The sequence below is a fragment of the Chiloscyllium plagiosum genome, chromosome 24 (assembly GCF_004010195.1).
Source record: "Chiloscyllium plagiosum isolate BGI_BamShark_2017 chromosome 24, ASM401019v2, whole genome shotgun sequence".
In the NCBI taxonomy this organism is placed as follows: domain Eukaryota; kingdom Metazoa; phylum Chordata; class Chondrichthyes; order Orectolobiformes; family Hemiscylliidae; genus Chiloscyllium; species Chiloscyllium plagiosum.
In genome coordinates this window covers 42,128,956-42,153,327 of record NC_057733.1, presented here as the reverse complement: position 1 = coordinate 42,153,327, position 24,372 = coordinate 42,128,956, and the positions used below count along the sequence as shown (strand labels likewise).

Here is a 24,372-nt window from a genome sequence, read left to right as displayed (position 1 = left end):
CTGCGAAATGACATGCCACCTCGCAATGTCTCCTGAGTTCCAGCTATTCTCTGGGGTAAAACTTTCATTTATACTCCCTTGTCTGTGGTGATATCAGTCCCCTGTGCTGGTTACTTTTCCAATGCTTCCATGCAACACAGTTCATTTTTTTACTTTTGCGGTGAGGTCCATTGGGGATTGTCTCACTTGTTTCAAGCAAGGCAACCTTCCAGGTTCTGCTCCTCACAAGAATCAAGCTAAGTTTAATCCTGATGTATCATCAATAATGGGTATATGTTTTACTGTGCAGGTCTGCCTAACTGTCATTCATGTTGCCTAACCTCTCTCAAAGTGTCACAAGCCACTCAAGCCCCAAAGTGCAATTAAAACTTTTTCCAGCGCCTACCTTTAGTGAAACCAGGAAACCTACCATCTTCATGTTGACAAACCAGCTCTGGGCTGTTCTCAACTCAATCTTTATGTTAATTATTCCTCATTTACAATTTCTTCTTTGATCTGGTGGAGTTAATGAGTTTTATTCCAAGGTTTTAAAACAATTTAGTTCTCGGTCCTAAAATAACAAAATCTGTGTCGAATGCTGCTCCCCCAAGTAGGCCAGCTATCATGGCTCCTAGCTGTTAAGTAAATTCAAGCCCATTTGCTGTTTTGTTGTTCCTACAACTCAGATGTTATATTCCAAGAATTAAATTTGTATTCTAAAATACATGAAATACTTGAACTAGAAATTAGCAATAGTGAAACACAACATGATGATAAACACAAAACTAACATTTTGTTGTAGATTACAAGTTAAGTTTTGATGATAAAGAAAAACCTGTTTGAATCATTATCCTGGGGTCAGTAATTTATATCACACCTTTCAATATATAGTATTTTACAAAAGCATCATAAAACCACATAGAGATACTAGGGCATTGAAAGAGGTAGGTTTTGAGGAGCATCTTGTGGTGGGAGGCATAGAATGTGGTGCAGTGAAAAATTCAAAAGCTTGGGTACAGTTAATTGTAGTCTTGATCTCCAATGATGAAGCCATTTAAAATAGAGAATGAAAATTGAATTCAATGAGCAGAAGTAGTTGCACAGCTGGAGGAGTTTCGACATAGGGTTGAGAAAAAGGATTTGAAAATCCAGATAAGATTTGCAAAACTATGATCCTGCTGCACTGGGAGCCACTATAAGTTAATGAGCATAAGGATGATTGGTAACTGAGTCTCGGTGCGGCAGGCATCAAAGTTTCGGATAGCTTCAAGAATACAAAGGGTGCAAGATGGGAGACTAAAGACCGCTTTCAAGAATGGAGTCCAAATTCTCTCTCAGCCACACAAACGTGCAGGAATCTGAAAGATTCCCTGACAGACTACACTGGGATTTTAATATTAATGTGTGTGTTGGCTTGAAAAAGAAGGCAAAATAAGTAAATCGTCTGTGAACTACAAATAAAAAGAAGCTTTGTAGTCAATCCTAGAGACTGAAAAAAGGCACAGATGTGGGTTTTAGCAACCAATGATCCAAGGCAAGAGTGGAAATGGGAAATATTGCAAGGTGGAATTTGGCTGTCTTGGTAATTAAGTGGATATGGACTTGGTAGATCATCTTGATAAAACAGAACCTCAAGGTTCTGCACGTTTTGTCAGGTGTCAGATGGATAGATTCCCTATACTGTGGAAACAGGCCCTTCAGCCCAAAGGTCCAGACCGACCCCCTAAGAGTAATCCACCCCGTATCCTATATTTACCCTTAACCAATGCACGGAGCCTTCCACATCCATCAAAGTTTTATCTGCACATCCACTAATATCATTTATTGTATCCGTTGCTTCCGATGCAGCCTCCTCTACATTTGGGAGACTGGGCGCCTCCTAGCAGAGCGCTTTAGGGAACATCTCTGGGACACCCGCACCAATCAACCACACTGCCCTGTGGCTGAACATTTCAACTCCCCCTCCCACTCTGCCGAGGACATGGTGGTCCTGGGCCTCCTTCACCACCGCTCCCTCACCACCAGATGCCTATGCTACTTTCTCCCCACCCCCACCCTCCTCTAGCTTATCTCTCCACGCTTCAGGCTCTCTGCCTTTATTCCTGATGAAGAGGTTTTGCCCAAAATGTCGATTTTACTGCTCCTCGGCTGCTGCCTGAACTGCTGTGCTCTTCCAGCATCACTAATCCAGAATGCACTTAACACTCTGGGCAATTTAGCATGGCCAATTCACCTGACCTGCACATCTTTGACTTGTGGGAGGAAACCCCCACAGACAAGTGGAGAATGTGCAAACTCCACACAGACAGGAATTGAACCCGGGTCCCTGGCACTGTGAGGCAGCAGTGCTAACCACTGAGCCACCATGGTATTACAGAGATTGCAGAGAGATTACAGAACTCTGAGGTGCAGTGGCATCTGGGTGTCCAGTGATATGAATCTTGAAAAGTTCATATGAAGATACAGTAGGTAAATTGGAGGCCAAATGAAGTGGAGTTTTTTAATAAATGTTATTAGACCACTTGACTCCTTGAACGTGCTCCACCATTCACTAAGGTCTGATGTTCCAGGGAAAACATCTCCAGCCCTTTCAGCCTCTCCCTATCACTCAAATTCTCCAACCCTGGCAACATCCTTGTAAATCTTTCCTAAACCCTTTCAAATTTCACAACGTTTTCCCTAGAGCAGGGAGACCAGAGTTGCACACCATATTCCAAAAGTGGCCTCACCACTGTCCTGTACAGCAATAACATGACCTCCCAACTCCTATACTCTGCACTGACCAATAAAGGCAAGCATACCAAATGCCGCCTTCACTATCCTGTCTACCTGCGACTCCATTTTCAACGAGCTGTGAACCTGCACTCCAAGGTTTCTTTGTTCAGCAGCACTCCCCAGAACCTTACCATTAAGTGTATAAGTCCTGCCCTGGTTTGCCTTTCTGAAATGCAGCACGTCACGTATCTAAATTAAACTCCATCTGCCACCCATTGGTCCATCTGACTGAAGTCCCGTTGTACTCTGAGATAACCTTCTTCACTGTCCACTATACCTCCAAATTTGGTGTCATCTGCAAACCATTAATCATACCTCCTATGTTCACATGCAAATCATTTATATAAATTACATAAAGCAGTGGACCCAGCATCGATCCTTGTGGCATGCAACTGGTCACAGGCCACCAGTCTGAAAAGTAACCCTCCACCACCACCCTTTGTCTTTGAGCCAGTTCTGTATCCAGATGGTTAGTTCTGTTAGACGTGGTACCACTGTTTAAGAAGGATGGTAAGGACAAGCCAGGGAACTATAGACCAGTGAGCCTGGCGTCGGTGGAGAAAGTGAGGACTGCAGATGCTGGAGATCAGAGCTGAAAATGTGTTGCGGGAAAAGCGCAGCAGGTCGGGAAGCATCCAAGGAGCAGGAGAATCGAGGTTTCGGGCATGAGCCCGAAGAAGGGCTCATGCCCGAAACGTCGATTCTCCTGCTCCTTGGATGCTGCCTGACCTGCTGCGCATTTCCAGCAACACATTTTCAGCTGACGTTGGTGGTGGGCAAGTTGTTGGAGGGAATTTTGAGGACAGGATGTACATGTATTTGGAAAGCCAAGGACTGATTGGGGATAGTCAATATGGCTTTGTGTGTGGGAAATCATGTCTCACAAACTTGATTGAGTTTTTTGAAGAAGTAACAAAGAGGATTGATGAGGGCAGAGCAGTAGATTAGATCTCTATGGACTTTAGTGAGACGTTCGACAAGGTTCTCCATGGGAGACTGGTTAGCAAGGTTAGATCTTTCAGAATACAGGGAGAACTAGCCATTTGGATACAGAACTGGCTCAAAGGTAGAAGACAGAGGGTGGTGGTGGAGGGTTGTTTTTCAGACTGGAGGCCTGTGACCAGTGGAATACCACAAGGATCAGTGTTGGATCCTCTACTTATTGTCATTTATATAAATGGTTTAGATGCGAGCATAAGAGGTTACTGTTTGCAGATGACACCAAAAGTAGAGGTGTAATGGACATTGAAGAAGGTTTCCTCAGATTACAATGGGATCTTGACCAGATGGGCCAATGGGCTGAGAAGTGGCAGATGGAGTTTAATTTGGGAAAGCAAATTTTAGCAGGACTTATACATTTTAATGGTAAGGTCCTAGGGAATGTTGCTGGACAAAGAGACCTTGGAGTGCAGGTTCACAGCTCCTTGAAAGTGGAGTCGCAGGTAGATAGGATAGTGAAGAAGGCGTTTGGTATGCTTTCTTTTATTGGCCAGAGTATTGAGTACAGGAGTTGGGAGGTCATGTTGCGGCTGTAAGAGGGACATTAGTTAGACCACTGTTGGAACATTGTGTGCAATTCTGGTCTCCTTCCTATCACAAAGATGTTATGAAACTTGAAAGGGTTCAGAAAGGATGTAAAAGGATGTTGCCAGGGTTGGAGGATTTGAGCCATAGGGAGAGGCTGAACAGGCTGGGGCTGTTTTCCCTGGAGCGTCCGAGGCTGAGGGGTGACGTTCTAGAGGTTTACAAAATTATGAGGGGCATGGATAAGATAAATAGACAAAATATTTTTTTTGTCTGGGGTGGGGGAATCCAGAACAAGAGGGGATAGGTTTAGGGTGAGAGGGGAAAGATATAAAAGAGACCTAAGGTGCAACCTTTTCACGCAGAGGGTGGTATGTGTATGGAATGAGCTGCCAGAGGAAGTGGTGGAGGCTGGTACAATTGCAACATTTAAAAGGCAATTGGATGGGTATATGAATAGGAAGCGTTTGGAGGGAAAAGGGCCAGATGCTGGCAGGTGGGACTAGATTGGGTTAGGATATCTCGTCTGCATTGACGGGTTGGACTGAAGGGTCTGTTTCCATGCTATCCATCTCTATGACTATGACTCTGTCTAACCTTGCTAACCAGTTTCCCATGGGGAACCTTGTTGAACACCTTACCGAAGTCCATATCGATCACATCCACTGCTCTGCCCTCATTGATCCTCTTTGTTACTCCTTGAAAAAACCCAATCAAGTTAGTGAAACACGATTTCCCACGCACAAAGCTATGTTGACTGATTGAAAAAGAAGAGCCTCTTGTATTCAGCCAAATATAGTTTGCTGAATGTTTATAACTTGCTGCAGAAAGATTGAAAGGAGGGATATGATGACCATAACTTTATGGAGGCACACATGATAAGTCTCCTGCCTTTGAGATGCTCAATCCATCTGGCATCATCATAGTGGGTGGTGCTTCTGGCAGTCTTCAATGTTAACCCTTTCACGCCCATTTACAGCAGAGCATTGGAGCTGAGCTTGATCCTTGGCTCGTAAATGACGATCGAGCCTATTTCTGTTTTTGGAAGCATCACATTCTTCAAGTTTGCAGATGGCACAAAGATGGGTGAGAGGGTATGCTGCACTGAGCATGCAGAGAAGCATTCAGTGAGATTTGGGGTAGTTAAGAAAATGGCAAGTACCTCTCAGCTGCAGTATAGTTGGTTCACTGGTTTGTGAAGCACAGTGATGCCAACAGTGTAGGTTCAATTCCCACAGCGGCTGAGGATGCTATGAAGGACTCTTCTTCCCAACCTCTCCTCTCACTTGAGGTGTGGTGACCCTCAGGTTAAAGCACCACTAACTGTCTCTCTGTATGAGACAACAGCTCATAGTCTGACAGGACTATAGTGTTTTTACCTTTTAATTGTGAATAAATATGAGGTTACCTACATTGGTAGCAAAGACACGCAGACGGATTATTATCTGAATAGCAGTAGATTGGGAAAGAGGGTAGTGCAATGAAACCTTCGGTTTACATTGACACCCGTCGCTGAAAGTAAAGTTGGTGAAGAAGACCAATGGAATATTGGCCTTCAGGGATTCAAATACATGAGCAGGGATGCTTTGCTGCAATTGTACAAGGCATTGGAAAGACCACAGCTGGAGTATTGTGTGCAGTTTTGGCCTCCTTATCTGAGAGAGGGTTTTCTAGCTAGTGAGGGAGTACAGGTTTACCAGACTCTCTTTCCTGGGATGGTGGGTTTGACATATAGGAAGAGGCTGGATCAGCTGGTACAATGTTCGCGAGTGTTCAGAACAATGTGAGGGAATCGCATAAAAACCTATAAAGATCTAACAGGATTAGACAGCACAGATGCAGGCTAGATGTCCTGAACTAGGGGGTCACAGCCTAAAGATTAGGGGTAGGCTTTTTAGGATAGAGATGAGGAATTTCTCCATCCAGAGAGTTGAGCCACTGGAATTGTCTTCCCCAGGAAACTGTTGAGGCCAAATCATTGAAGGCTTTTAGGAAAGTTATAGATACCATTTTTCGGAGTAAAGGGATCAAAGGATCTGGGGACAGTTTGGACAATTAGCAGAATCCTATAAAGATTAAAGATTTAAATTTTATTGTCATATGTACTCAAGTACAGGAGTAGAGTGAAAAGTGTATAATGTCGCCACAAAAAGTGCCATCTTAGGTACTAAGGTACTTAGGTACAAAGTAGTGAGAGAAACTGAATTAAAAAGCTAAACATTACTTCATAGAATAAGTAGAAAAATAAGGTAATAGTTAACACTTAAAGTCTTTAGAATAGTGGAGCAGGCTTGAAAGGCTGAATGGTCCATCCTTTGTCCTAATATTCTCTTTTCTAGGTGGTAGGAATGAGGACCCGACTTCTGTATCTGGGTTAGTGGTGCTGGAAGAGCACAGCAGTTCAGGCATCATCCAAGGAGCTTCGAAATCGACGTTTCGGGCAAAAGCCCTTCAATTCCTGATGAAGGGCTTTTGCCCGAAACGTCGATTTCGAAGCTCCTTGGATGCTGCCTGAACTGCTGTGCTCTTCCAGCACCACTAATCCAGAATCTGGTTTCCAGCATCTGCAGTCATTGTTTTTACCCCGACTTCTGTAATCCTTCTGAGAGGAGCAGGCAACTTTTGTCACGTGTATTGACCTGTCTAGGACCTGCTGTCTCAGCACAGCAGCTTGGGCCGTATTGATGTGGGTTGGGATGGGCTGTTCCAAGCTTTCAACATGAAAGCTTTTCTTGCTGATTCAGAACTTCGGTTTTCAAATAGGGAAATCCATTCATATCACCATTACACTCGAGTTTTATGAACTACGTGAGCCAGATTCTTCATCGCAGAACACATTTTGAATTTAACAATCTTTTTGAGCGAATAACTCTTTGAATTCATCAGTGGGGTTTTTGGGGAAGGGTTGTGATTATGTCAAAACAGCAGCTGAAAGGTTTGTAATACTACTTGGTGTAATCTTAGGAGCACTGATAACAACTGCTGCTTCTTAAAATTATGGTTTTGTTTGTCATTGAACAACAAATGAGGAGAGCATGGCACACCACAGGTTTCTTGATTTCTTCTGATACCTAGTCTTATTGTTATTCACTTAGCCATTACAGTCCACGTGCTCCACTGAGATGAATTTTACTCTGAAACACCACTAAATTTGGATATTGGAGATCTCAAATCATTCTCTTGAAATCATCATGAGCTTTGGCTGTTAAATGGATTCCTTTTTACTAAATACAGATTTCAATTCTAAAGTTGCATATACTGTCCTGTGTATTGTTCCCTAAACTACAGTCAATATTGTTGAATAACAGGTTGACCTGTGAATGAATGAATGAAGTTGAACATAAAAGCAAATTGTTCACTTAGTGTTGGCTGACTTTGTGTGTTCCCTTCCTGTCCTTGGAATCAGAGCAGTTAGCGCAGATATGGTTGTTATCGTGACTGGGTGCAATGGAAATATCTTCAAGTGTTTACACTTATGTGCAGGGGAATCAGAGGTTTGTGTGATCTTCCATCGGTGTCTACAGCAGGGTTCTAAAGATCATTCTGGGTCTCACCTCTGAGGGATAGAAGAGTATCCTTTCATAATCTAAAATCAGAAACAAAAACAGAAATTGATGGAAAAGCCCAGCAGGTTTGGCAGCATCTGTGGAGAGAAATCAGAGTTAATGTTTTGGGTTGAGTTAATCTTCCTCTGAACTCTTTCACTGTCCAACATAAAAGATGCAGTGGGGTCTGTTTGAGATTGGCTTCGATGGACTTTGAGTCATGGGGATCTTAAACATTAGAAAAGGCTCTTTGGCTCAGTATATCTGCCCTGGTCAGATCATCCTGTTTTCCAGCACTTGGCACACAGCCTTCATTTCTCATCCGAATCTGCCACAGCCCCAGGCACACCGACCACTGTAAGATTCTGCCAGAGATCTCTCCCTGTATGTTTTCTAGAAACGTCACTTACAGAGAGCTGGAGTTTATTTTCAGATTTATGTACAGTCTTATTGCACAGAAACAGTCGAACAGGTCTGTGCCAGTGTTCGTAAACTGCATCAATCTCCTTTCACTTCAGTTTGTCCCATCTCATTCATGTCTCATTCTGTCCCTTTCTCCCTCCTCTTATCTATTTCTCACCTGTGTTTGGAACTTTTTGATCACGTGATCAGATTAAGTTTGGCACTGTATTCCTTTTGGTGTGTTGCTACAACTTGGCTGATCTCTCTCTGTTGTATTGCAGCTTTTCGTGGAGTTTGGTTTCACCAGATACTCTTTGCAGGCCTCTGGGTGCATTCTAAGACAGGCTTTTGAGACGTTGTGAGGGATCAAGTCAGTTCGCGCATACTTTCAAATTTTCTCACTTTGGCATCTCCACTGTGATGTAGAGTTGCCAGTGTTGGAATGGGGTGGACAAAGTTTAAAAATCACACAATACCAGGTTATAGTCCAACGGGTTTATTTGGAAGCACTAGTTTTCAGAGTGCTGCTCCTTAGTCAGGTAGCTAGTGAGGCAGGATCATTAGACACAGAATATATAGCACAAGATCATTAGTGTCATGCAACTGATATGATATAATGAACAAACCTTGATTGCTGTTAAGTCTTTCATCTTTTAGAATGGGTTGTAGTTTTCGGTTCATGAATATGTAAATCCCAGAATTTCTTTCAAGTTTTTTATAAAACCTTAAGTTATCTTAGGAATGTGACTTGAAAGAAGTTCTGGGATTTACATATTCATGAACCGAAACCTGCAACCCATTCTAAAAGATGAAAGACTTGACAGTGATCAAGGTTTGTTCATTATATCGTATCAACTGCATGACACTATGATCTTGTGCTATAAATTCTGTGTCTTATGATCCTGCCTCACTAGCTACCTGACGAAGGGGCAGCGCTCTGAAAGCTAGTGCTTCCAAATTTACCTGTTGGACTATAACCTGGTGTTGTGTGATTTTTAACTGTCTCCTACTGTGCCATTGCTCGGCTTGTTTTGAATTGTATTGTTCCTTAACTGAGACAGTACTCCACCCACTCTGTGTGACACTGAAACAGATTCTCTCCTCTTCCACAGATTTTAAAAGGTAGTTACCCTGCATTTGGTTACATCGGTCTGCTTTGCGACAGTCCCAACGCCTCACTTTTAAAACAAAATAATTGTTTCCCCTAGAGGCTAGTGATACAGTGGTGCTCCACTTTGATTAGCTCGATTTTATTTTATTTCATGATTAAATTGGTGAAAGTTTTAACCAGGCAGAAGTGAATATGCAGAGGATATAAAGTAACTATCCTCGAGGTGTCCTTATTGTCAGTGACTGACTGCTTTGTACCTTTTTAATCAGCTTTTTCCTTGTGATGATTTGGCATTGATCTTTCCCAAATGCAAAGGCTAGTGCTCATTCAGCTCTGGGACTATTTGGTTCTACTAAAAGATTAACCGTGAAGAAACAATAATATCTCATTTATATTTAAAAGTCATTCATAATCTTTTTCACACTATCCATAATGCTGCTCTGTCTGCGTGGCTTAGTAAAAACAAAATCTAAATCATAATAAAGATGTTACCAGAGAGTAGCAGTTTCTGGAGGGTGTGTGGCTACAGGAAAGGACAGTGTGCGATCTTGTGTCTGAGATGATCAATGTCGGTCTGTACTTGATGTATTTTTACTGTCACGTCTACTTAGTTACAATATATTGTGGAATGTGTTATATAGTGTCACCACACTCCAGTGTCAGTGTAAAAGATTGAAAAATAAACCAAAATATACAAATAAAGAAAAACTCTTCAACTTTCCAATCCTTCTTGTGAAGTGCTCCACCATGGGCCTGGTGGACAGGCACTGGTCTGTTTGCCACACTGCTGCTGCTGGAATGAAAGTTGCCCACTCTTCAACGCCATCCCGTCTCCACTGATACTGTAGCCACTATTTGTCCTCGCTGGACCTCACCGATCCTGCCAGCTACTGCACTGGCTGAGGTTATCATGAAGGACTTTCCTCAATGTCTTTCCCTTTGCCTGAGCCATGGTGACCCTCCAAGTTAAAACACCACCAGTCGGCTCTCTCTGTCTAATGAGAGCAGCTCTTTGGTTCAGTCGGGCAATGGTGACTTTACCTTTTATGCTCGTCATGTTTGAGAAGCAAGGGCACATGGGGATACCTTTCCTGCTCTTGCTTGAAATAGTGCCGAGGGAACTTTCACACCAAACGGAGATAGCAGACAGGGTCTCATTTTGATTTCTGTTCTGACAGATAGCACCTCCAACAGTGCAGCACTCCCTTGGTATGGCAATGGAGTTTTAGTCTAGATTTTGTGTTCTATTTTGTGAAGTGGGGTTTGAACCTGTAAGTGTCTGCGTTGGAGGTGAAGTGCTATCATTTGAACTATTGCTGTCTCCAACATGTGAAGCGTTGAGTAAATCTCTTGACCTCTCCAAATTGTTTGATAAGGAAAGCTGCAATGGTTGTCAAACTATGCTTGGAAAGTGGGATGGAATCACTGAAGTAGTGAGAGCCTTCTTGTCTGTTTGTCAAGTAAAATAGATTGAGCTACATTCCAGCTAGCCTCAATGAGTACAGACTTAATTGAATGCCTTGTAAAGAGCGGTGAGGGTGGAATCCACTCCCATTGAACATAGAGTATTCCTCCTGGCCATCGCTTAAACCATTGTAGACATGAGCAATGAAGAACCTATAGAGTGTGCTGTGAACATACCTCCTCTTTGCACATACCTCCAATTGTTGTGGAGTTAGCCTCCAGGTCCATTCCTTTTCTGCTCATTGTATGGATACTGAAGCACTAAGTCTCAAATGGATTATTTAAGAATTATGATTGAGATTAGACTTTTCTCAAAGATTGTTACCATCTGGGATAATTTCTCTCAAACATGCACCTAGATCTGTGCAAGTCATTGTGGAAGCCAGTTAAACCTTTTGAGCATAATATTAGTGAAGTTGTAATCATGGAAAAGTCTCCAATTGTGCTGCTTCTGCAGTATCTAAACAGAATCACAGAGGTTATGAGCAAGCACAAGTGAAATGTAGAAAGCACAGTGCTGTGTGTGAACTCTGTACTACCTGACGTAAAGGTACCTGTCTGCAGGCACTTATAGAGTCATAGAGGTGTACAGCATGGAAACAGACTCTTCTGTCCAACCCGTCCATGCTGACCTGCTATCTTGGTCAGCCTGAAACTTGCTGGTCTTCCAGTGCACACAGTTTGCTTTGACTGAGTGTTGCAGACTGGTACATTGCAAGTGCTGAGGGACGTACTAAAGCTTGGGACAGCTGCAGCAAAGGTGCACAGTGAGGAAAGACCACCAGCCAAGGTCTACCGGCCAAAGTACAATGAGGGTCTGTCCAATTATCGGACCCTCCTGGTGCCTCAAAGATATGTAAGTAAGAAATATCTTGGGTGTACTGAAACCATCAGGAAACTCAAAAACCAATGTTTGTTTGATCTCCATATGTAAAACTGAGCTGTTTTAGTGACTATATGTATATAAGGCTTTTCTTTTTAAAGATTAAAGTATCATTTTGAAATCAAACAAACTACCACTTCAGATATTCCTTGAGATGTGGGGTGGGTGGTCTTCCAGGCTGGAGAAATGAGCTTATGTTTGGTATCTACGTGATTGAGTCAATGTAGACCACCAACTAATGGAAAAGATACAGAGAAACAAATCTCCAAAGAAGTTACAAAGAGACGCAGATATCATGGAGTCGTTTTAATGGGGGATTTCACAAACCTGAATATGGTCTGGGATAATGGTACTTTAATGAGCCGTTGAGAGGCATGCATTCCCAGCCTATGTTCAAGAGTAGAGTGAATACAAAAGGTGCTTAGTTATTGCTGAACTTGTGTAAGATACTAATTTGACCTCGGTTGGAGTATTCCGTACTGTTCTATGTGCTTTAGGAAAGATGTGAACATATTGGAGCGTGTAGAAGAGATTTACAAGAATGATTCCAAGAACGAAAGTCTTCAGTGATGAGGATAGCTTGGAGTATTAAATTAATAGCTTGACCAAGTGATGAAGTTTGTGAGGTCGCTCTAGCTTATTCCTCAGACTCGGTGTTGAAGGTGGGAAAGCTGAATGAAATATGAAGTGTTTGCACGCTACCATTTTTCCTCTTCAGTTGCTCACTGGAAGACGCAAATACAATTTACCTGTCTGCTTGTATCTTAAACATCTGATCGGTCCTTGTGAATGAAGCTGGACAGTATTCACAGGCATTTAGGATAAGACAGAAAGCTCTGGAACCTTGATTGATTATCCCTTCCTTAACAGACCACTTAAAACTCAAGTATCTCGGATGTAATTGGAGTTTAAATGCTGGAGAATGTAGAAAATGGTCCCAATGAATCAAGCTAGTTTGTTGAACCTCATATTTAAATACTGCAGAGAGAAAAACAGTTAGTGTCAAGTAACTTATGTTTACAATGGTTTAGCTTGTAAACCAGGAAAGTTAAATTCATTTCGTTGATTCTTTTATAACTCTTACATATTGTTGCTATTATAAGAGATAACAGGATCTAGAGCAGATATCCCTCTTCTGTCAAAAACAACAAAGTCCTGACTCATGATAGTAAAGAGTCTTCCTTTTGAACCTACTCAACAATGGGTGAGCTTACTATAAGCTGAATGGAGAAAGTGGAGACTGACCAATGGTGGTGCTGTAAACTGATACTTATCTCACACCAAATATTGCATGCGCAGGACAACTACACACACACTGTCAGGAAGTGAAGAACCTCGATTCACAGGAAAAGGAGACTTAATCATGGAGGTCAGGATGCAGCAGAAAACTATTCTAGTTACAACTGCAACATTTAAAAGGCATCTGGATGGCTATATGAATAGGAAGGGTTGGGAGGGATATGGGCCGGGTGCTGGCAGGTGGGAATAAATTGGGTTGGGATATCTGGTCAACATGGACGAGTACATCCTGTACATCTCACAGTGGTTAGCACTGCTGCCTCACAGCGCCAGAGACCCGGGTTAAATTCCCACCTTAGGCAACTGTCTGTGTGGAGTTTGCACATTCTCCCCGTGTCTGCGTGGGTTTCCTCCAGGTGCTCCGGTTTCCTCCCATAGTCCAAAAATGAGCAGGGTAGGTGAATTGGCCATACTAAATTGCCCATAGGTTATGGGGTAAATGTAGGGGAATGGGTCTGTGTGGACTTGTTGGGCCGAAGCGCCTGTTTCCACACTGTAGGTAATCTAACCTAATGACTCTATGACAATGGGACTCTTCCTTGGAGTGGAGATTTAATAGAAGTTTTCAAAATCATGACAGGGCTGGACAGAGTAGATGTGGAGAAACAATTCTCTTTCATAAAAGGATCGAGGACAAGAGCGCACGGTTGTAAGATAAAATGCCAAAGAAGCAAATGAATATTTTTTTTCACTCTGCAGATGAGTTACGGTCTGACAATGTGGTGGAGGCAGGTTCACCCGAGGCTTTTAAGCGGGCATTATTTCAATAATTAAAGTCAAAGGCAGGAAGATTGCACTGAGCTATAATGCTCACTCAGAGAGCCAGTGCAGCCACAAGGGGCTGAATAGCCTCCTTCTGTACTGTAACAATTCTATTTAACTGTCACAGTAGAGCAGTTGGTGGTTGCTACTCTCTCAAATAATTTTGAGAGCCTGGCAGCAGTTAATTTCTTTAAAAAGGCACTGTTTGAAGTGCTCTTCAGCTGCAATTGTGATGCAAAAATGCAAGAATGTTTTAATCACATTATCTTATTGCCTTAAACTATGATGTGTGGTCAAAGCCATACAAACAATAAGAAAGGAAATGAATTGGTTTGTAAGGTTAAGCGATTGAGTTTTTTTTTAAGGCAACACTGTTGCACCATTAATAACTTCAAGTCAAAATAATAATTTGAAATGGTTTGAAGACTGAGCTAATGATGTTTTGTTGGTTTGGTCCATAATTGTATAAAAGCATGAATTGTAAAATGAGGTGATGTGGAGAATTAAATTTACTTTCTGAAATATTGGATATCTTAAGTATATCACTTGGTAAATATAAAGTTTTTTTTCACTGAAGCATGAAGTCAATATTTGGAGACCACACACAACAGCTGGAAACTGCAGATCACAAAGTACAGGTAAGCAATCCTTAATCTGAAATTCTGAAATCCAAAAAGCTCTGAAATCCGAAAGACAGCTGGTCCTGAGAGTTTTTGGATCAAGGATTGTCTACCTGTATTGCTATTGCTGCAGTCACCCTGGCCAGTTGTATCATTTATCTTCACAGAAAGACCGTGTTCTCCTTTCATTTTCTCCAAAATCAACAAGATCTCTAGTTTCAGATGTATGCCTTGATTAACAGGTATTTAGCCATTCTTAATGCATGGCTAGATTAGAGTGGTGCTGGAAAAGCACAGCAGTTCAGGCAGCATCCAAGGAGTAGGGAAATCGACGTTTCGGGCAAAAGCCCTTCGTCCGAAACGTCGATTTTCCTGCTCCTCGGATGCAGCCTGAACTGCTGTGCTTTTCCAGCACAACTCTAATCTAGAAACTGGTTTCCAGCATAGAGTCATAGTCATAGAGATATACAGCATGGAAACAGACCCTTCAGTCCAACTCGTCCATGCCGACCAGATATCCTAACCCAATCTAGTTACACCTGCCAGCACCTGGCCCATATCTCTCCAAACCTTTCCTATTCATATACCCATCCAGATGCCTCTTAAATGTTGCAATTGTACCAGCCTCCACCACTTCCACTGGTAGCTTATTCCATACACTTACCACCCTCTGCGTGAAAAAGTTGACCCTTAGGCCTCTTTTGTATCTTTCTCCTCTCAACCTAAACCTATGCCCTCTAGTTCTGGACTCCCCCACTCCAGGGAAAAGACTTTGTCTATTTATCCTATCCGTGCCCCTCATGATTTTATAAATCTCTATAAGGTCATCCCTCAGCCTCCAACGCTCCAGGGAAAACACCCCCAACCTGTTCAGCCTCTCTCTGTAGCTCAGATCCTCCAACCCTGGCATCTGCAGTCATTGTTTTTACCTAGTTAATGCATGGCTCGCAGAACCTATCCCAATCCCTGCTTTCCCCTGAAATATACCTTTGTGATTGGAACTAGGTGGACTTTGTTGACGACAAGGTCCTTGATTGGGATTGTTAACCTGGGCCAATCAGGAGGCACTGGCTGACCCAATACTAACAAGAGATTTAGATTTTCCTCAGTTCATGGGACTGACTCCAACCTGGCTCGCCACAGCTAGTGTTCTGTGCACTAGTAAATAAAGGGTGGTTTGGTGATGGGATATTGACCTCTGTGCAGTTATTTCCATTCATAAGCAGTTGCATTGGTGCTAATGTGCTGCTGCACTGATTGGATATGCTAATTATAAGTATGTAAGTTAGTTCGCTGAGCTGGAAGATTTGTTTTCAGACGTTTCGTCACCATGACTACGTAACATCATCAGTGAGAGCTGATGGTGCGGTGGTCCCACCTCTCTATTTATTGATCTTGGTTTCTTGAGGTGGGTGATGTCATTTCTGGTTCCTTTTTTCTAGGAAGGTAGATGGGGTCTAAGTCTATCTGTTTACTGATGGAGTTCTGGTTAGAATTTTATGCCTCTAAGAATTCTCTGGCGTGTCTTTGTTTTGCCTGTCCTCGTATCACAAAGGTAATCCTTTTTTTTTCAAAAGTTGCTCCTTGGCTCAAGGACACTCTGGGTCCTTGATTTTATTCAGAGGGGTAATACACCAGGCCGGGCTCTGATCAATTTGATTCGGTACAGAGATGAAAAGGATTTTGAGAGGCCTTTTGTTTATATGTAAACAGAGAAGACTTCAGGCCAAATTGGTCATGTTTTAGAAGTGACCTGTATAATGAAAGGGGAGTGGTCAGCTCTACAGCTGAGCAGTTTAGTTCAGTCCTGAACTGGTTGGGGGTTCAACAGTGAGCTCTGTGGAAACCCGCGCTCTCTCTCTTTCTGTCCTTCAACTTCAACCTGTAAGCACGTGTTCCATTTATACTGGTGTTTAAAAGGAGTTTGCTTATTGGAACTATTATGTATATTATGTATATTTGGAACAGCATACTTAAGAAGACTGAGTTCTATAGGGGTTATTTATTCTGTTCTTTGTGTTTCATTGTGTAATTTTGTGAATAAACGTTTGTCAGTTTTAAATGTGGTGTACAACCTCGCTAGCTTAATCCAGATAATTTTCACTGTACACATAGTGAAACAAATTGCAAAGTTATGGTCTGTGCTGCCTGCTTAAGAATGTTTTGAGTGGTCTGGCCTAGTCCATAACAGACTGGGGACTCTTTGCGGGATTTTAAACAGCAAACGGTAGGTGCTAGTGTCTTTATTTTGGGTGTTTGGTTTGGTTGGGTAGACAAAGCTCGAGATAATAATGGCTCTTTCAGTCGCCAAACATTTTCTGGAAGTGGATGCGGTGACTTTGGAAGTTTTGCTAAACATGTATAAGACCACGTTGCAGGAATTAGCAGCGAAGCTAGAATTGCAACTGCCTGCTTCTGTGAGGAAAAGAGAGATAATTACAGCAGTAGGTCAGCATTTTAACTTGCTGAAGAAACCATCGGAATCTATAGAGATGGCAAGAATTAAATTGCAAATGAAGCAGCTTGAGTTAGAGGTGAGAGATAAGGAAAGGGCAGCAGAAATGAAACAGTTTGCGTTATGATTAAAAGCAGAGGAGAGGGAAAAAGAGAGCAGAGATAAAGGAGAGAGAGCTTTCGAACTTCAAAAACTGACACTTAAAAAGGAAAGTCAGCATAAAAGGCTGGAGATAACAGCTGAGGGTAGGCTCAGTGAGGAAGAGAGTGAGAATGAGCAAGCCCCTGGTAGGCAGAAGCCGAGTGAGAAACTGTTTAAGTATGTTCAAGCTTTGCCTAAATTTGATGCGAAGGATGTGGAAGCCTTTCTCATCTCATTTGAAAAGGTGGCTAAACAAATGCAGTGGCCAGTGGCAATGTGGATTTGGTTGATCCAAACGAAACTTGCAGTTAGGGCTAGTGAGGTATTTGCATCACTATCAGAGGAGGTGTCTGGGGAGTATGAGGAGGTGAAAAAAGCTATTTTAAGTGCATATAAGCTATTGGCAACATTTCAGGAATCTAAGGAGGGATCCTGGTTAAACCTACATTGAGTTTTAACGGATCAAACAGAGTAATTTCGATAGATGGGTAAGAGCTTTAAAAATTGAGCAAATCTATGATGCCCTTATTTTGGAGGAATTCAAAAATTCACTGCCTGAATTACTGTGAGACCATGTGGAAGAGCAAAGAGTTAAAACAGCAAGGTTAGCAGCTATAGTGGTTGATCATTATGAGCTGGTCCATAAAACTCAGTTTGGCTTCCAGAATCACTTTCAGTACATGAGGGATAGAAATTGGGGCAAAGAGAAATCCTCACGTGAAAAGGGAAAGGTCGATCTCAGTGAAGATCATAAGGATAACTTATCACAGGGTAAAAAGGAAACCCTTGAGGGGGACACAGAAGTCAAAAAGCTCCGGTGTTTTCATTGTAATAAAGTGGGCCACACGAAATCAGAGTGTTGGTGGGCTAGGAGAAAGCCAGATGTAGGAAAACCAGACAAGGCTGGAAGTTTTGTAGGACTACTAACAAAAAGCACAAGGGAAGTTAGACAACTGTCTCAGTGTGTACAAGATGATCAGAGGTTGATTAAGGAGAAAGTGCCAGATCTGCTTAAAAATATACATGCAAGGGTAAAGGTTATTCACATAGGTCAGAAGTCGTAGGTAAGGAGGTTACAATATTAAGGGACCATGTACAAGATGATCAGAGGTTGATTAAGGAGAAAGTGCCAGATCTGCTTAAAAAATATACATGCAAGGGTAAAGTTTATTCACATAGGCCAGAAGTCGTAGGTAAGGAGGTTACAATATTAAGGGACCAGCATTCTCTCAGCCTGTAATGCTGAAGGATGAGGAGATATGCACTCCTGAGGGACTATTGCCAGAAAAGGTATTGGTAACAGGAATTCATGGTGAGACACAAAGTGCTCAATTATGTAAAGTGAGGCAAGAGAGTCTAGAGAAGGGTGGAGAATTTGTGGTGGGAATACTTGACAAACTGTCAGCTCCAGGAATACATTTTGTCCTTGTAAATGATATAGCTGATTCACCGGTAGGTGTGCTGCCTACTCTAGTGGAAATGCGGGCAACTGAAGAAATGAAAAATCTTTATTCAAGAATTTTCCCACAAAATTGGGTCACAAGATCACAGAGGCACAGGTTGAACAGGAGAGATCAAAAGGCACAGATAAGGATGCTGACATCGCTTTATCAGGAACTCTCTTTGATCAGATCAGTGGAACAGAGAAGGAGCAAATAGGTAAACATGCAATATCTTTAGCTCTGCTAAGCTGATTGAATTACAGCAGAAAGATGAGGAGTTAAAACATTTATATCAAAAAGCAGTTATAGAGAAGGAAAGTGAATGCATTCTTGTGTGTTATTACTTAACAAATGATGCCTTAATGAGGAAATGGAGACCATCACACATTCAAGCAGATGAGAAATAGGCAGAGAGTCATCAAATTGTGGGCGGCACGGTGGCACAGTGGTTAGCACTGCTGCCTCACAGCGCCAGAGACCCGGGTTCAGTTCCCGCCTCAGGCGACTGACTGTGTGGAGTTTGCACATTCTCCCCGTGTCTGCGTGGGTTTCCTCCGGGTGCTCCGGTTTCCTCCCACAGTTCCAAAGATGTGCAGGTCAGGTGAATTGGCCATGCTAAATTGTCCGTAGTGTTAGGTAAGGGGTAAATGTAGGGGTATGGGTGGTTTGCGCTTCGGCGGGTCGGTGTGGACTTGTTGGGCCGAAGGGCCTGTTTCCACACTGTAAAGTAATCTAATCTAAAATTGTTTTTGCCAGTAGGGTATAGAAAGGAGGTGCTGTGAGTGACTCATGAGCTACCACTTGAAGGTCATTTAGGGGTGAGGAAAACACAGGCTAAAATACAAAGACATTTTTACTGGCCTGGACTACACAAAGATGTAGTTAAATTTTACCAGACCATAAGACCGTAAGATGTGGGAGTATGCCATTTAATCATGGCTGATAGGCATTTCAACTCCATTTACCTGCACTCTCCCCATTGTTCTTAATTCCTTGGGGATCAAGAATTTATCAATCTCTGCCTTGAAGACATTGAGTGTCCTGGCCTCATCTGCACTCTGTGAATCTCTGCTGGACACGCTCCAGTGCCAGTATGTCCTTCCTGAGGTGTGGGGCCCAAAATTGGACATAGTATTCTAAATGAGGCCCAACTAAAGTCTCAGAAGCACATCACTGCTTTTATATTCCAACCCTCTTGAGATAAATGACAACATTACATTCGCTTTCTTAATCAAGGACTCAACCTGCAAGTTAACCTTTAGAGAATCCTGGACTAGCACTCCCAGATTCCTTTGGACTTTGGCTAGATTAATTTTCTCACCGTTTAGAAAATAGTCCATGCCTGTGTTTTTTTTTCCAAAGTGAAAGACCTCGCATTTGCTCACGTTACGATTTCATCAGCCATTTCCTGGACCACTCTCATAAACTGTCTAAATCTTTCTGTAGCCTCCCCACCACCTCAGTACTATCTACCTGTTCACCTAACTTCGTATCATCGGCAAACTTCACCAGAATGCCCCCAGTCCCTTCATTCAGATCATTACTATATAAAGTGAACAGCTGCGGCCCCAACACTGAACGCTGCGGGACACCACTTGTCACTGGCTGCCATTCCAAAAAAGAACTTTTTATCCCAACTCTCTGCCTTCTGTCAGACAGCCAATCCTCAATCCATGCCAGTAGCTCATCTCGAACATCATGGGCCCTCACTTTACTCAGCAACCTCCCGTGAGGCACCTTATCAAAGGCCTTTTGAAAGTCTAGGTAGATAACATCTACTGAGTTTTCCTGGTCTAACTTACTTATTACCTCTTCAAAGAATTCGAACAGGTTTGTCAGGCATGACCTCCCCTTACTACATCCATGCTGACTTGTTCTAATCCAACCCTGCACTTCCAAGAATTTTGAAATCTCATCCTTCGCAACAGATTCTAGAATTTTACCAACAACCGAAGCTCGGCTAATCGGCTTATAATTTTTCATTTTTTGTCTTGATCCTTCCTTGAACAGGGGGGTTACAACAGTGATTTATCCAATCATCCGGGACTTTCCCTGACTCCAGTGATTTTTGAAAGGTCACAGTCAGCTCCTCCACTATTTCCCCAGAACTCTAGAATGTAACCCAACAGGCCAGGCGATTCATCAATTTCTAGACCTTTTAGCTTTCCTAGCACTTTCTGTTTTGTATTGGCTACCATACTCAACTCTGCCCCCTGACTCTCCTTAATTGTTGGGGTATTACTCAGAAAAGATTTACAAGGATGTTGCCAGGGTTGGAGAATTTGAGCTATAGGGAGAGACTGAGTAGGCTAGGACTGTATTCCCTAGAGTGTTGGAGGCTGAGGGAGACCTTATAGAGGTTTACAAAATGATGAGGGGCATGGATAAGATAAATGGACCAAGTCTTTTCCCTGGAGTGGGGGAGTCCAGAACTAGAGGGCATAGGTTTAGGGTGAGAGGGGAATGATATAAAAGAGACCTAATGGGGCAAGAGTTTCACGCAGAGGGTGGTACGTATATGGAATGAGCTGCCAGAGGATGTGGTGGAGGCTGGTATAATTGCAACATTTAAAAGGCATTTAGGAAGGGTTTGGAGGGATATGGGCCGGGTGCTGGCAGGTGGGACTAGATAGGTATGGGATATCTGGTCAGCATGGATGAGTCAGACCGAAGGGTCTGTTTCTATGCTGTACATCTCTATGATTCTATTCCTCATGTCTTCTCCTGTGAAGACTGACACAAAATATTTATTAAGTTCTTCAGCTATTTCCTTATCTCCCAGCACTACCCTTCCTGCATCAATTTGGAGCGGCCCGATGCCTACTTTTACCTCTCGTTTCTTTCTTATGTATTGAAAGAAACATTTATGATCATTTCTAATATTACTGGTTAGCCTACCTTCGTATTTGATCCTCTTCTTCCTTATTTCTTTCTTTTTATCCCCTGTATGTTTTTGTAGTTTTCCCAATCTTCTGATTTCCCAGTGTTCTTGGTCACTTTATAGGCTATCTCTTTTTCTTTGATACATTTCCTGACTTCCTTTGTCAGCCATGGCTGAGTAAGTCCCCACACCCCAGTCAAGATAATCTTTCCTTTCTTTGGGATGAACCTCTGTACTGTCCCCAAATACACCCAGAATTCCTCCCATTGTTGCTCTATTGTCTTTCCTGCTAGGTTCTACTTCCAGTTGATTTTTGTCAGTTCCTCTGTCATGCTCCTGTAATTGCCTGTATTTAACTGTAACACCATTACATCCGATTTTGCCTTCTTTCTTTCAAACTGCAGACTGAACTCTATCATATTATGATCGCTGCCTCCTAAGGCAGCGTGTCATACATGTCAGCTAATCAGAAAACCACAGGTAGTAATAAAACCTGCTCCTTTAATACCTATTCCAGCATCACTCACCATAAGAAACCAAGACCTATAAATAGAGAGGTGGGACATACCACCAGCACTTCAACCAGAGACTCTCACTGATGATGTCACCCAATATGGTGACGAAATGTCTGAAAACAAACCTTCCAGTTCAGCGAGCTAACTTACAGACTTATCATCATTCTGAGCTACAAATCTTAAAAATTGCTAATACGCTAATTATGTTCATGACTACATGCACTGTATTTTGCCTTCATCGCATTGGCAGTTGTCATTTCTGTTCAATATTTGTTGAAGATTAATCACTGGGAGGTCATTCTTACATTACAGTTAACACTGATGTATTTTATTTCACATGGTTAATTTCCTCTAATACCATCGTGACCTTGACTATCGCTGTGATGTCTTTAATGTCAAGACTGTGTCTTATGAAGAGTGGTGGAACTTTCAAAACAGAACTAGATAAATAGTTAACCAGAGAAAAAGGAAATGTAAGGCTATAGGAAATGAATGAATGGATGGAGTGGAATGGGAGTAATCGGATATGGCCTCCGAAGAGTTGGCACAGACACGGTGGGTCAGAATGACCACATTCTGTGCGGCAAAACACAGAGTAAAAGTCATAAAACAGGAGGGCACAATGGCATATTGTGAAGCTGTTTGAATCTTATGAAAGGTGCTGGATCTCAGTTCATCATCTTTTTTCTGTGGTTTATGCCTTTAACAGGTAAGAAAAAGAGCAGGGGACTGAAGTTATCGAAGGAAGTTTTTGAGCAACCACAGGCCAGCCCCACGTAAGTAGCCACAACTTTGTGAACCTTGGGATCATTCAATGCTAGCCATTATTGCGGAAGTTTTTTTCGTTAAAAATCATAGAGCATGTGCAAGGGCTGGCCAGGTGGTCAGTGTTTAGCATAATGTTTTGAAAAGGTAGTTTGATCAGAAATAGGACAGCTCGCTGTTAGTGGTATGAATGAGAATGAAAAACCATGGCTATCTTTATTAATTGGAGCTGGGATTGTTGCATGATATATGTAATAAAACAATTACATGTTGGCAAATTTGACTGTCCCTGAAAAACTTGTTTTTTGGTCTCTTTGAGAAAACAATTTGCTAAGTGAAGGAAATGACTTCCACAGGAATCAATGTTTCCTGTGGTAACAGTCGGGTGTGGACTAGGGTTGGGATGGTGAGGTGGTGATGGTTGATTACAAAGGCCCTTGAGGAGGGGTGGAGAGAGAAGATGAGGTAGAATTGAGTTGCTATTGCTCATACGGGAGAGTTTTGGTTTGTATTTGCTGATGAGGAAGTAATCTCAGCACAGCCACAGGACCAGTCTATTCAAAGGTTCAAGTCCCTGGGCATTGAAGGCAGATAAGTTATCTGACATCTTTAACATTGAATAATATGTTCAAAGAGGGAAGATTTAAAAAAAAGTATTAATGTTGAAACAAAGAAGGACATGTGAAAAGTGGGCTGGTGGCTTGCTTCAAGAGGTGGATTTTAAGAAGTGTCTGGAAGGAGGGGAGAGATTTGTAGAATTGGATCGGTTTAGGGAAGAAATTCCAGAGCATGAGTCCCAGGCAGCTGAATATGCAGATGAAGGCCTTCAGGAATGTGGATCAAGTGCGGGAGGACCAAGGGAGGCAACAGAGTTAGGAAGATGCACAGCTACGAAGGGATTTAAACACAAGGACTTGAATTTTACTCAAATGGTGCTGGGGCTTGGGATGGCACTGCAAAGACAGGGCAAGGGAGGCAGGATTTTGGAGGATCTGAAGTTTATGAAAATTAAGCTAATTAATATGTTGGAGAATATTGTTAAAATTTGTGTCTAAAGCTGACAAATGGCAGAAGACTTAAATGGAAAGCTGTTGGGCTAAAGACAGGTCATGTTCAACAGGTGGATGCATTTGTAATGGAAAGTGTTTGAAACAGAACCTTAGCATGGAGTTGAATAGGATGCTGAGGTTGTGAATTACGTTCCCTTCTCCTCTTGTTGAAATGCTTTGCCTGTATTACTGCGTGCTTCTATTTCAGTACCTGAATTATACCAGAATAATTTCATTGCTGCATTTGAAGGGATGCTCATATGATGATTTGATATGACAAATATCTTTAAAATGTATGAAACAACATGGACAATATTTTACAAACAAAGACATGACTCACAGGATCATAAGAATCTGAGTTCCACAAACTCTAGTGGGCATTTGTATTGCAATCGTGACTTGGATCTCATCTGTTATCGTTGAATAAAAGATACGAGAGGTGCTATTGTCTAGGTGATAGTGGCACAAGGTAAGGAGAGGGTGAATGCAAACTTTTAACTTTGCAGAACGTTGATTATGAGTGTTTAAAAACAGATCTGTTTGATACACTTGATTAAAAGATGATGATGTCACTAGCAATGCATGAGATAAAGAGCAGGTATATGGATGAGCACTTGGCACGTCATAACATTCAAGGCTATGGGCCAAATGTTGGTAATTGGGATTAGGTTAAAGATCAGGTGTTTCTCAGATGGCGGGGCAGCATTCATGGGCCGAAGGGGCTTTTCTGCACTGTCTGCTTCTGAGGTTCTGTAGTTCC

At 42.3% G+C, this 24,372-nt stretch overlaps 1 protein-coding gene across 3 annotated transcripts in view; it reads left to right on the top strand.

Annotated features, from left to right (window-relative positions):
* LOC122562211 (dual specificity mitogen-activated protein kinase kinase 6) overlaps positions 1-24,372 on the top strand; it is a 141,115-nt gene that overhangs the window by 21,235 nt on the left and 95,508 nt on the right. For all 3 annotated transcript variants that reach the window (XM_043714911.1, XM_043714914.1, XM_043714912.1), the window contains one exon: positions 22,508-22,574. In XM_043714911.1, the coding sequence (XP_043570846.1) occupies positions 22,508-22,574 (67 nt within the window). The remainder of the gene's footprint in view (positions 1-22,507; positions 22,575-24,372) is intronic.